This window comes from Mastomys coucha, unplaced genomic scaffold, assembly GCF_008632895.1.
Source record: "Mastomys coucha isolate ucsf_1 unplaced genomic scaffold, UCSF_Mcou_1 pScaffold11, whole genome shotgun sequence".
NCBI classification, from domain to species: Eukaryota; Metazoa; Chordata; class Mammalia; order Rodentia; family Muridae; genus Mastomys; species Mastomys coucha.
This window is the reverse complement of record NW_022196893.1, coordinates 3,710,920-3,723,666: the sequence shown is the minus strand read 5'-3', so window position 1 is coordinate 3,723,666 and position 12,747 is coordinate 3,710,920. Positions and strand designations below refer to the sequence as shown.

The 12,747-nt window shown below is 46.1% G+C and overlaps 1 protein-coding gene across 3 annotated transcripts in view; it reads left to right on the top strand.

The window, feature by feature from the left end:
- Positions 1 to 12,747, top strand: part of Trappc9 (trafficking protein particle complex 9) — a 466,270-nt gene that overhangs the window by 94,120 nt on the left and 359,403 nt on the right. For all 3 annotated transcript variants that reach the window (XM_031345566.1, XM_031345557.1, XM_031345575.1), the window contains 2 exons: positions 7,668 to 7,813; positions 11,586 to 11,671. In XM_031345566.1, the coding sequence (XP_031201426.1) occupies positions 7,668 to 7,813; positions 11,586 to 11,671 (232 nt within the window). The remainder of the gene's footprint in view (positions 1 to 7,667; positions 7,814 to 11,585; positions 11,672 to 12,747) is intronic.

Sequence of the window (12,747 nt, the reverse complement as noted above, 5' to 3'; positions counted from 1 at the left end):
TACTTAAGACCGACCTCAAGTCTCAGTGACAGTATCGAACCGAGGTCAGCGGTGTTCTGTAGTGGTCCATGCCCATTGTGTGCACAGAGGACACCTTGCTGATTTCTAGTCCAGGATGGAAAGCGCCAGACCTTACAGGTGTGGGCTGACTTCCCGTCACTATTCAGAAACAGAGGCATCTCTCTCCTCCCAGTATCTTTGTTACAGTCAGGACCCCTCAGGACCTTGGACTATCCATGCACTGCTGCACCAGCAATAACCAAATCCCATGGCTCCTCCACTGCACACAGATCTCATGCAGCAACTTGCAAATCTCAGAATGTTGTTAGAAGGCTGAAGAGAAGCAGCTGCAGGGTAGCTTCTTTGCTGTGGTGCAGAAGTGCGGAGTTCTAGGTTCCCCCTCTGTGGACATACCTTTCATCTGTTGTTTTCTGCCCTGGGCCTTGCTGTGGAGAGGCCTGGGCTCCCCTTGCAGCCCTGTGGTGTTCTAGGATCATGTCACTCAGCCCTCTCTGGGTATCTGTCACTGACTGATAAGAGACTTCAGGGAAGCTCCACATGAATTTTGCTTCTACCTCCTGAGTGGTAGAGTTAAAACTTTCTGGCCAGGCATGGTGAACACACCTTTAATCCTAGCACTCAGGAGGCAGAGACAGGTGGATCCCTGAGTTTGAGACCAGCCTGATCTTAGTGAGTTCCAGGACAGCCAGGGATATACAGAGAAATCTTGTCTTGAAAACCCAAAACAAAACAACAACAAAAATCCATTAAACAACTTAATTTTCTCTCCTGTGTTGTTGGAGTCAAATCTAGAACTTTTCTTTCATGTGCTAGGCGATTGGTCGATTACTGAGTCTTAGTCTCAGCAGAAGATATTACTGGGGCAGCTCTGGGGCTTCGTTAGACTAGATTCTCACCTCCTAATGGGGCTCTGTCTCTGTTAGAAGCATCTCACCTGCAGGCCCAAGGCAGGGCACACTCTGTTCCTCTCTAGGACATGTTGTTTTTAATCTTTGACAGGAGTTAGAAAGAAAAGGGTCTATTCTGGGCAGTTTTATGAGTAAGATTTAAAGTGGAATGTATTTGACTTGGGATTGAGGGAATGATTCAGTTTTTGAATTTAAAAGCTGGAAAAGCCTTTCTTAATAATTCTGTATCTGCATTGTGATTTGGGTCATTTTTAAATTGAGAAAGCCTGGCATAATAGAACATTCTGGGCTCCCAGTGTTTCTCCCAGGTGCCCCGGTGCTCAGTCCTCTTGTGAGATGCTGGAGGGCAAAGAGAGCTGCCTCACAGACTCTAGGACGGTCTACAGTGCACCACGGGAGCTCCATTGCTGGAGTTGGCATTCCTGGGTCTGTTCTGCCCCCAAGAGAATGCACCTCTGGGCTTCCTTCTACTCATCTGAAGTGTGCTTAAAGCTCTATTTGCTCACTGGTTCATCTAGTTCTGTCTGAGCTGAGCTGATACTTGTGGAAGCTCAACACTACCTGGTACGCAGCACCCAGCACCTAGGACCCAGCACCCATTGCTGTGTAGCTACTCAGAAAACCGTCATTTGTTCACCAAGAATATTTTTAACCTTATATTTGGAGTCAGTACTTTGCCTGAAACTACTGGGATGCTATATTTTCATCCAGTTGTTTAAAGACAGGTTGGGTGAGGACAGCATTTACCATACAGATGTGTGCCAGGGTGAGCTTGCTGGGATGACATTGGCCACCATGCCTTTGTGGCCCACTGGCATGCTCTCCTGTGCCCACCTGTACCCAGCCTCCTGGTACCATTGCCCTTGCTTCATGTGGCCATGGGGAGTTCTCTAAAATCTGGCTTCATGTATGACTTGCTGTTCCTCTGTGATACATGAACCTGGGCTTCCATATGTGACACACAAGTGAGGAAGCAAGGCTTACCAGTCAGAGCCCCCTAGAGGAGCCTTACTTGAGGCAGGCACTGACTGGAATGGATGCCACCTTCCTTGGGCTTGGGGCACTTTCTGCCACAGTGGCCATGTGGGTGTTTGTTTATAGCGGTGAGCAGGTCTGTTTTGTTTTTTGTTTTTTCTTTTAAACTCTGAATGATTTCCCTGAGCAGATAGAATCAAATTATATTACATTTACCTGTTTGCCAGTCAGATTTTGGTGCTGCTCTCTTGAGTCTGTCCATCCATCCATCCATTCATTCATCCATCCAATCACCCATCCATACACCTACCTATTCATCCATCCATCGATCCATTGATCCACTGATGGATCCATCCATCCATCCATCCATCCATCCATTTATATATCCACCTACCTATTCATTTCATCAATCCACCCATCCACTCATTCATCTATCTGCTCACTTATCCATACACTCACTAACCTACTCACTAACCCATTGGCTCACCCACTTTATCTATCCCCTTACCTATACACCCATTTATCTACTCATCCATCAATCCACTTGCCCATCAATATAGCTATAAGGTCTTCCTGTATATTTCATGATAGAGTCTATTTTATCGCTATCCTGATGTTCAGACTATGGTGTAGTTCTTGGGGCCACTTTAGACTAGTATTTGTCCTGTGCCCTCATTTCTGGGCATTACAGGGAATGAAACAGTATAGTTCTTGGTTACCTGGATGCTCAGTCTCATTATAGCAACAGGAGAAGAAGCAAGGGCACTTGCCATGGTCCAGGTCCAGGTACAGATAGTACCAGTAAGATAGTACCATTTGTGTTGAGGCCTCAGAACACAACTCTGGAGTCTGTTGCCTAATTCCTACAAGAGAACACTCATAGAAGGAGTCAGTCATGAAGAAACACTTGATGCCTCAACAAGACATTTGTCATTCTGTGTCCTCAACTGTGAGACTGATCAGTGGATTAATACACTAGTAGAACAAGTTTGGATTTTATCCTGCAGCCTCTTAACATGGCTGCAGAGCCAAGTCTTAAGCACAGGAACTTTGGATGCTTCCTGTTGAAACTGTGATAAACTCCACATCCAAAGCAGACTTTGTCAGTTTAGTATTGAAAATACTAAACTCTGGAGTTGGGGAAGAGCTTGGTGATGTGAATAGCTTCCTGTTCTGCAATGCTGCTGCATAGTAGGTTGTTTAAAAAGTAATCATTTCTGTGAATCAGATTTCAGGGGTACTGTGTAGAATTGTTAGTTCCAATCTAAAATGTTGGAGATGCCTCGAAACTATGATCTCTTGTTTTTCCAATAGATAGTTCATGCCTTTTTCCACAGAGACCTTTCTTGGTTCTTGATGATAAAACCATTTTACAGGAAAAGGCCCACCTGGAAGCATGAATTAGGCATACTCCAAAGTAGCTTTAAGTAATTATGATGCAGATTAATAAGAGTCAAATACATCCTGTTTAAGTCTGATCTGAAATTCATTTAATGAAATGTGTATTCAGTGGTCAGGATAAGCAGGGCCCTGGCCACCTATGGGGTTCAGAGATGGTCAGGAATGATGTCATCTTCTAATGATGTCACTGCCACAATGCCTGTGGGTGCAGCAGAGTGCAGCCAGTGAAGACCAAAGCATTCCTGTAGAACTCTGCACAGAGGGAATAAAGGGCAGCCAAGATGACCTTGAACTTCTGGTCCTTGTATCTCCACTGGCCAGTGTTGGGATTTATAGACCTGCACTACCACATCCAGCATGTTGTAGATTATCCAAGAAGAATTTAACATAGGATTCAGGGCTCTTTGTAGTTAGCTATCAGCCAATGACTAGTGTCTTCCTGAATTAGCTAATAGGGGCATCTGCATGGACAGAAACCTGTCCCCACAAGAGTGGTTTGGGAGCATTTAGCTTGAGCTTTGAACCGGAACATGGACCAGAAGCTGTGTGAGAGCTTACCTGTGTTTCTCCTGGACACAGTGGAGAATGCAAAGGCAAGGAGGAAGGGCTCCATTGGTTCCTGTGCCTTCCTGCTCAAGTGGCATGCTAGCAACTACTGCCCAAGTTAGCATTCCACTGTTGCTCAGCATGATCCCCATTAGCCATAGGATGCCAAGGAGACTTGGGATTCTGAAATGTCAGCCACCTCCAAATGGAATATATGAAGAGAATCCCATCCTGAATGCTCATCTCACGGATGCTGCTTTAGTCACAGCAGCTTTGTCTGCCAAATCTAGCATCATTTGCTCAGCAGAGATTCAGGCTAAATGAATGATGTGGGCTTTAGGTCAGGTGCCTCCATTGATGGTTTTTCTTGGGGGCACATTTTATAAATTGGCACTCTATGGAAAAGGTTGAATCATGAGTGTACACCTTAACTAGTTACAGGGTCACATTTCTGACTGATCATGTCCACAGAATTCTTTGACATATGCTACAAACCAGCCATTTGACAGTTTGAATGGAGGACTCTTGAGAATTCCCACCCATATCCCATTTTCAAGTGGGACTGTGGTATAGCACAGAAAGTGTCCCTTGTTCTGAAAGCCCTGAGTTGTCCCACTCTCAGATAAACACTCAGGTCGGTGGGCCTTGCCTGGTATGGCATCCAGCAGTATGGTTATAGTCAGCATCAAGATGGCATCTCTCTCCTTGTGTCCAGCACTGCCATCTTGCACCAGCGGCCATTCTCTGTTGGCAAATAATCATTGTCTTAAGACTGGAAAGGAGTGAAGGCTTTGCTGACCTACTGTGTGCTGGGTGCCATGACAAGTACCATCATGTTACCTCAGGCAGTCCCATGATGCCCTGCAAGAGATCTGAAGGCCACCCTCCTTTTCCTGTCTTTATGTAGAGTGCACAGGAACACTTGCACCAGGCATATGGTAGGTAGGCATGGGTCAGGTCAGTCAGGTGTGTGAGCTGTCTTCAGCTATAAGCCTCTCTCATGGGAGGGCCCAGGGTAGCACAAACAGAGTGATACGGATTATGCATTGTCTGTAGCATGCAGGCTGCCCTGAGAGCTAGACCAAGAAGTGTATGCTCAGGCTTATCTTCTCTACTCCCATCCCTCTGGGTGGGTGATAAAGGAGGACAGGGTCAGATTGGGTCCAAGATTTATCCCACCCTATGGAAACTGTGGGCCAAAGAAAGGAAATGTCTTTCTAGCCACATGTATTACCAAAGTACCTCTCCTTGGCTGATTTTATGAGCAAAAGCTGAGTGAGGTTCAGGCCACTGGACCTCAAAGCCATCAGTGTGTGTTGTTCCACTGGTAGGTCCTCCAGATTATAATGAGGGTCTTTGTGTAAACTTCAAGGTACCTGTCAGTCTGAGAGGGTCACTAGCCTAAGGCAGGTTCCTTGTAATGGGGTGTGTGCACACGAAGCATGGATTTCCTGCAGTCAACAATGAGTTTTCACCAAGTGCTCAGCTTGAAAAGATTTCAACACTGAATTTGAAGCTCTGCTTTTGGGAGCATATTCACTGCATTTACTGAGAGCAACAGGTTCAAGTGCCGGACAAGGCCTTAGTCCTCAGCCAGCCTTCAGCTTGATTAAAACAGAGCTGTGAGGCCACTCTGGTCCCAGATGACAGTATGATGGTGTAGTTCATACAGAGAAAGAATCTGAGAGAGGAAACCTCATCTTCTAGGTACCATCTACACGTAGGTTAGTGCGAGTGGTGGATGTATCCCTTGACCTGAACCCTGTCAGAGCCTGGGTAGTAAATCCTGTATGTGCTCTTGGCACAGTGTAGGCTGGAGTCTTCTAGAAGCCCAGGAGCCCATCCCTTCCAAGAGAGGTCACCTAGTTCTTATTAGTGTGGGTTGAGGCATACCTCAGACTGCAGAGACTTAATGAATACAGCACAGTGTGTCCCAGTCACTCAGGCTGGTGTGAGTGGGTGGCACCCTAGGCAAGGTGGCCTAGGCCATGCTGTCTTCCCTTGGCCTCCTCATCATCAGGCTTTTCAGGACGGCTATGTAGGGGACCAGGAGGCTGATGCTTTACTTCCACACAGGGTTGGGCTGCTTCTTCTCAGCCCTTGAGTGATGCTGTGTGCAAGACCTTTCCTTCCTTCTCTCAGAGGTTAGGAGATGGGGTGGTGAGCACCAGGGTCTCTCTCATCCTTAGCCTTGTCCTGGTCTGTCCTAGTGTGTTCTTAAACTTAGCCATAAGGCCAGTCTGGCCCCAGAGGCCTCACAGTGCTGTTTTAGGCTTGTGTTTCTTGTCCTTGCCACATTCCATTGATGGAACTGTGGGCTGCACTTCATTTCTCTTTTGTCAGTTCCTGGTTGGTAGTAGGGAGATAATAATAGCCCTCAAGTGAAGAAGCTTCCCAGGTGTTTGAGATGGTGCCCAGGGAGCGGGTGGTGCAGGGACTACGTGGGCTCAGCTTCTAACAGGAATCAATTCATAGTTGACTTGGATGATGCTGAGTGGTACTACATTTTTGTACAAATGTCTCCCTCATTCAAAGAGACTTCTGCTGGACCTCATAGCTGAGTTAATAATGCACCCTGAGATCACTTAAGACTGCTATCCTGCTGTGTACTCAACCATTAGGAGAGCAGCGTAACAACCAATGTTACTTGCTTTGGATTTCCTATGCAATCAATGTTTACACCTAATCTAATGCTTAACTTTTATTTTAAGTTATGTATTGTTACTCAGAGCGCTGTATGTATATATTGTGGTAGTCATTTGCTTTTCAAGCCTTTTCAACAAATCTTGAAAACCATACATGTTGAAAGCGGCATGGATGTAACTCGATGGCTTGTTTGCAGGGCTTTTTGTTATCTGAGCCAGTTGGGGTCAGCTGGAGTCAATGACTTCTTCTGTTACAAAACTCTGTTGAAGATTTCTATGAAGTGTCCCTCATTCCTCCCCATATGATGCTTTCTGCGCTGTTCAATAAATACAGAGCAAAGACCTTCTTTAGGGACACAGGCAAATGGGACAGATCAGACTCACATATCAGATTAATCAGAAACCACAAATCCAGATGACAGAAAGTATGGGATGAAGTGGAGAACTCAAACTTAACTCATCTAAGGGAACTGCTGAATTTTCTTTCCTTAACATGATATTGACTCATTTTGTTGATTCTAAAGTTATCAGTAATGCTTCTAATTTGTGAACACGAGCATGGGGTCAGTAGATGGAGAGCAACATGGTGTGCTCATTGGCTCCTTCTCTTGTGATGTCTTCTGATCCCATGGGTAGGCTTTGGCTTCTCCTTACTGTGGGCTGACCTGTTCCAGGCATGAGCAGCAGATAGCAGAGCAGTGGGCCCCAGCAGGGATCTGGAACTCTAACCTCATCTCAGTCCCTTAAGTAAGGCCTGACTGTACCTTCATTTTATAGAAGGAACCTTTGTGTGGAGAAGGTGACAAAAGGCTGTACCGATTCCCCTTCCTGGCCTTCTGGGTTGGGATGTTTATTCTGCTACCCGGTCCTATAGTGTGGGAGCTCTTCCTCTCCTTCAGCCCATCTTCTTTCATGGTCAGTAGTTTCTTTTTTCTTTTTTCTATTCTTTTTCTTTTTTTTTCTTTTTTGTTTTTCTAGACAGGGTTTCTCTGTGTAGCCCTGGCTGTTCTGGAACTCACTCTGTAGGCCAGGCTGGCCTCAAACTCAGAAATCCACCTGCCTCTGCCTCCCAAGTGCTGGGATTAAAGGTGTGCCCCACCAGTAGTTTCTTATATGTGGTCCAGAGTGAGTGTCCTGACAGCAAGTGCCTGTGTTCTGTTCATAATGATAGGTGTGTGAAGCTGCTGAGCCTCCCTACCAGCCTGCGGCCACAGAAGGTGAAAAGCTTGCTGGGGCAGAGCATGTCCACCAAGAGCCCCTTCATCTATTCACCGATCATCGCACACAACCGTGGAGAAGAACGCAACAAAAAAATAGGTGGGCCACAGTCTGTTTCTGGCCAGTTTTCTATGTGTACATATACTTGTATGCTCTTGTGTACATACTCCCCTGGAAATTTATTTCATGTGTTACCTTAAGCCGGCAGTTGCTCATTGATCTAATTTTTAGAAACTTATATAATGGAAGATGATTCTTAGATGATCTAGAAGCCATAAAGACCTGGGGTGTCACATGTTAGAGATAGGGAACATATGTGTGTTTGTTTACTGATTATTATCCTATGGTCTAGTCACAGGGGCTTCACACTGGTTCTTGTCACTTCCTCCAAAGGTCACAGTCATCCAGTGGTAACTGAAGTTGAACCTGTAGGCATACTCACTCCATGTCTAAACCATTGCAATACTAGTGCGTTAAGCACTTTGTTCTGCAATAGACTTTGTGTTGGATGGATATGCTCCAGTGTAGGCTGTTATAAGTATTGTGACCACCTTAAGGAGGCTAGGTAAAGCTGTGATATTTGATAGGCTGAGCATGTGAAATGTGCTTATATTTTCTTGAATTAGGGTCTTACCATGTAGTCTAGGTTTATCTCAAATTCATTATGTAGTCTAGGCTAGTCTAGGGCCCTAGATTTCTCTGCCTCTTTTGAGCCAGTATTATAGACATGCCTCAAAATTCCTGGCTATTTATTTATTTATTTATTTATTTATTTATTTATTTGATTTTGGATATTTTCAACTGTTAGGTACTGTCTATATGAGAATAAGCCTCTACCTCCAACACATTTTCCTGTTTAGTTTGTGTGGGTAGAATGCAAACCCATGAGAGGTGAAGATCAGGGTAAGATGCAAGTAAGTTCTTGAAAGTTGTAGGGCTGTTAAAAGCTATTCCTGGTATTACCCAGTAACCCTAGAGCAGAGCTGATAGACTTTCAGGAACCTAGGGCAGGCATAGAGTGACCTCATCTTGAGGTAGCAGAGTGTCCTGGTTTGGCTCTTCATGTTCTATAACTTCACAGTGAAAATGAGAGAGAAGGAGGAGCTGGTGTGTAGCTCATTGGCAGAGTGCCTACCTAACATTCATAAAGCTGGGGTTGGATCCCAAGCACGGACCGTACTATGTATGATCATCCACATTGGTAACCTCAGATCTTGGGAGGATGGTATAGTTGGGTCAGAAGTTTGAAACCTTCCTTGGCTACATAGTGAGTTGGAGGCTAGCCTGGGCTGTGGGAGAACTTGTCTCATAGAGAGTGTGAGAACAGTTAAGAAAGAAGTAAAGAGAGCTATGGGCTAATGTTTCAAGAGAAGGCAGCTGATACTGAGTGCTGGTGAATTCCTGCAAATGTGTGTTGAGTCTTTAAAATTCCATCTTGGTCTTTGGTTTAGAAAGTTAGCTCCAAACTAGGCATGGTGGCACATGCCTTTGGTTCCAGCGCTTGGGAGGCAGAGGTAGGTAGATTTCTGAGTTCAAAGCCAGCCTGGTCTACAAAGCGAGTTTCAGGACAGCCATGGCTACACAGTGAACACCCTCCCCCAAAGAAAGTCAGCTCCAGACATAGATCCGTTACCACTGCTCCTTTGTTCTGGAGAGCTTATGGCGGTGATAGGAAGTGTCCAATCAGGTGTACTTGACAACAAGGGAGGGCAGATGGCATTTCCCACTCAGCATGCACTGTGGGGAGGAGGAGAGAGGCAGTCGTCCCTTTGCAATGCATTGGGCCCTAGTGCAACCTCTGATGGGAGTTCATCAGAACTCCCTTCATCTTACAGGAGGCAGAGGATGGCCTCCTCTGCACTGGCTCACTGACTTCTCCATTGCCTCATGTAGCCAGACTATTTAAAAACAAGACCCTGTCTCAAAACAAACAAAAATTCTAGGAGAATCTTAATGGTAGCATGCTCCACCTTGGTACCTGGACGGTGGTCTCTCTGTAAAGTGCAGAGCTCACGAAACAGCCACACTGGCCCACAGACAGACACAGAGGCAGCCAAGGAGTTGGACAGTGTTCTCATGACCCTCCCTCCAGCCCCCAAGGACATCTCCAAGACCCACTACCTCTCTGATGCTACAGTAACTCTCTTGTTACACTTGGAGGTCTACTTAGAAACATTGGGGATTGAAGCCAAAGATCCATAGTCTTCAGGCCTCCAGTGTGGACTCAGTAATCGGGAGAGTCCCAGAAAGGACATTAGAAGCTGTAGAATAGAAATCACATTCCCACTCAAAAATGTACATTGGAGTTGAAACATAGCCTGTTTGTGAGAGTGCTTCCTTGGCATTCAGGAGAAGGGTTCACTCTCCTGGGCCTGAAAACAGGGATGCTGGCCCCTGTGGCCTCAGCACTCTACAGCTGTGCAAACTGCTGGAGTTGGTCAGTCTGTCTCTCAGCACTCTAACACAACATTGTTATCTACAAAGTTCACACTTGAGAGCCTCCCAGTTGAGTTCCCCATTCCAAACAAAGAAAGCAAACCAAACGAAAACAAGAACCCAAGCCAAACCAAACTAAACCAACCAAACGAAAATCTCCTAATATTTTAAAGAAGTTTATGATGCTGGGTTGGGCTGCATGTGGTATGGACAAGCCTGCTGGCCAGACAGTGTTTGCCTCAATCTCTTCTGCAAATATAGACAAATTTCATAAAAGGAAGCCTCAGCAACTTCTTATGACTGAATCGGGGAAAGTGCAGCTGAGCCGGCTTCAATGATGTACAGCCCAGGCAGCCAGTGGTGCGGTGCCCTGTGCTGAAAGGCACCACGTTTGCTTACTGCTCTCTTTCTGTCACCAGATTCTTACTCAACTCTGGCTAAATGGTCCCACATTTCATCTAATCCAGCACTACCCCAGCTTCCATGATTCCCCTCTGATATTTTATTTAAACAAGTGTGTGTGCGCTTGTGCGTGTGTGTGTGTGTGTGTGTGTGTGTGTGGGGGGGGTGATGCTTTTCCTAACCAGTTAGTTCTTAAGGGAAAAAAAGCTTACCATAGATCCAGATGGCACCCACAAAGGGCAGTCTAAAATACTGGAAGAGCCAAGAGTGGAAGCTGGACAGCCAGTGTGCAGGGATGGAGCCTAATAGGGTGCAGAGTCCCCTGGTTTCTTTGTTTTGAGACACGGTCTTCTGTCTCAATGCCCCTCCTTTAGCCCCCTTGAGGACTGACATTCCAGACCACAGCCACCACACCTTCCTGGGTCTGATGTCATTTGTGCTAGGACTTCATGTCCTGGCAAGGTCTTGTGCTGATATCAACTGCTGTTCCAGGGGCAAAGCAGTGGCCTGGACAGGCCGGGGCTGTCAGGGGCCATTTTGGGTGTTCCTGTAGCCTGGCCCTGAAGCTCTTCCTTCCTATTAGGTGATTCGCATACTGATAGTACCACCCTGGGCTCCAGTTGTGGAGTGGGACTTTAGAACCTGACTCAGGGTTGTTCTGGATCAAGTTGAGAGAATGTTTTTCAGTGGTGGCTATTCGGAGGTCTTTGGGGCAGTTGTGGGTGTCACAAAGCGGGTTGTTGCAATAAATCAGGAGTATGTCTGACCAGGTTTTAGGGGACATAGAGAAGCCATGCTCTGGGCCTCTTGCAAGAGATCCTGTACCTGCCCAGAGAAGCACCGGTCACCCACCATAGCCATCATCACTGGTCTGCTATGTTTCATAGCTGCAGAGAGAACTCAGTGTGAACCACTCATGCCAAGGCAAGTGTACGGCTCATTGCTCTGCTCCACAGATGAACTGAAATACCAATGAACTGAGAATAGCAATGGTACCAACTCACCTTGGAGATCTTCTGTATATATTTTGTAGATTTCCAGTGGGTTCAAGGAGATGTGTGTGAAGTTCAGCTGATGGTGTACAACCCAATGCCGTTTGAGCTCCGTGTGGAAAACATGGTATGTGTAACCAGACATTTGGCCTAAATCTATTATCACTGAATAGTGCTTAATGTTGGGCATATACATCCACTGACTTACACTTGATTTTACTTCCGGTTTGGTAAGGTCTCTGAACATCCTGTGTGCAGAGGCCATGCTTTGTCATTTCATTGTCTTTGCTTAGCACTCATCTACAAGCAAGCCTTCAGTTTATGTACACACTGATCTTAATTGATTGAATATAGATTTGAAATAGTCATCTCAAGGTTTAGTACAGGCTCTGGTTTAGTAAGGAAAGAATGTTTGCACTGCATGGCTCTGACCCCGCCCTCCTGGTGGTCACTCACCAGGAGTCAGTCATGCCCCTCCGAACAGCTCACCAACTCGTGTGGTGAGGGAAGGAGATGTATATAACCTCATCATGTGGGCCAGGCTAGGCCCCTGTGCGCACTGTTCTATGGATCCATCCCTTGAGGTCTTTCTCTCATGTGTGTAGAGGTATATGTGCAGTGTGCACGTGGAGGCCCCAGCTTGGTGTTGGGCTTCTTCCCCACTGTTCTTTCACCTCAGTTTTGTTTCTGTTTTGTTTTTAGAGACAGAGTTTCTCTGTGCAGCCCTGGCTGCCCTGCAACTCACTCTATGGACCAGGCTGGCCTTGAACTCAGAGATCCACCTGTCTCTGCCTCCCGAGTGCTGGGATTAAAGGTGTGCGCCACCACTACTCAGCCACCTTAAGTTTTTGAGGCAGGATCTCCCCATCAAATCCAGAACTTGCCAATGTGGCTAGTCTTACTAGCCAGCTTGCTCCAGGGATCCCTTCTGAGGCTGGAGTTAAAGATTAGTTTTCACACTCACCTGGCATTTATGTGGGTTCTGGGGTCTAAACTCTAACTCTCTTTCTTGCTTGGTAAACTTATTAATTGCTGGGCTATCTGCCCTGCCCTCTGTGAGAATCTGTTGTCGCTGTCTAAGGGCTGCTGCTGCCTCTCCATATCTATCTATTTCCCTCTCTCTGTCTCTCTCTGTTTTTTGCTTGCTTGTTTGTTTTGTTCTGTCCTTTTTTTTTTTTTTTTTTTTTTTTTTTTTTTTTTTTT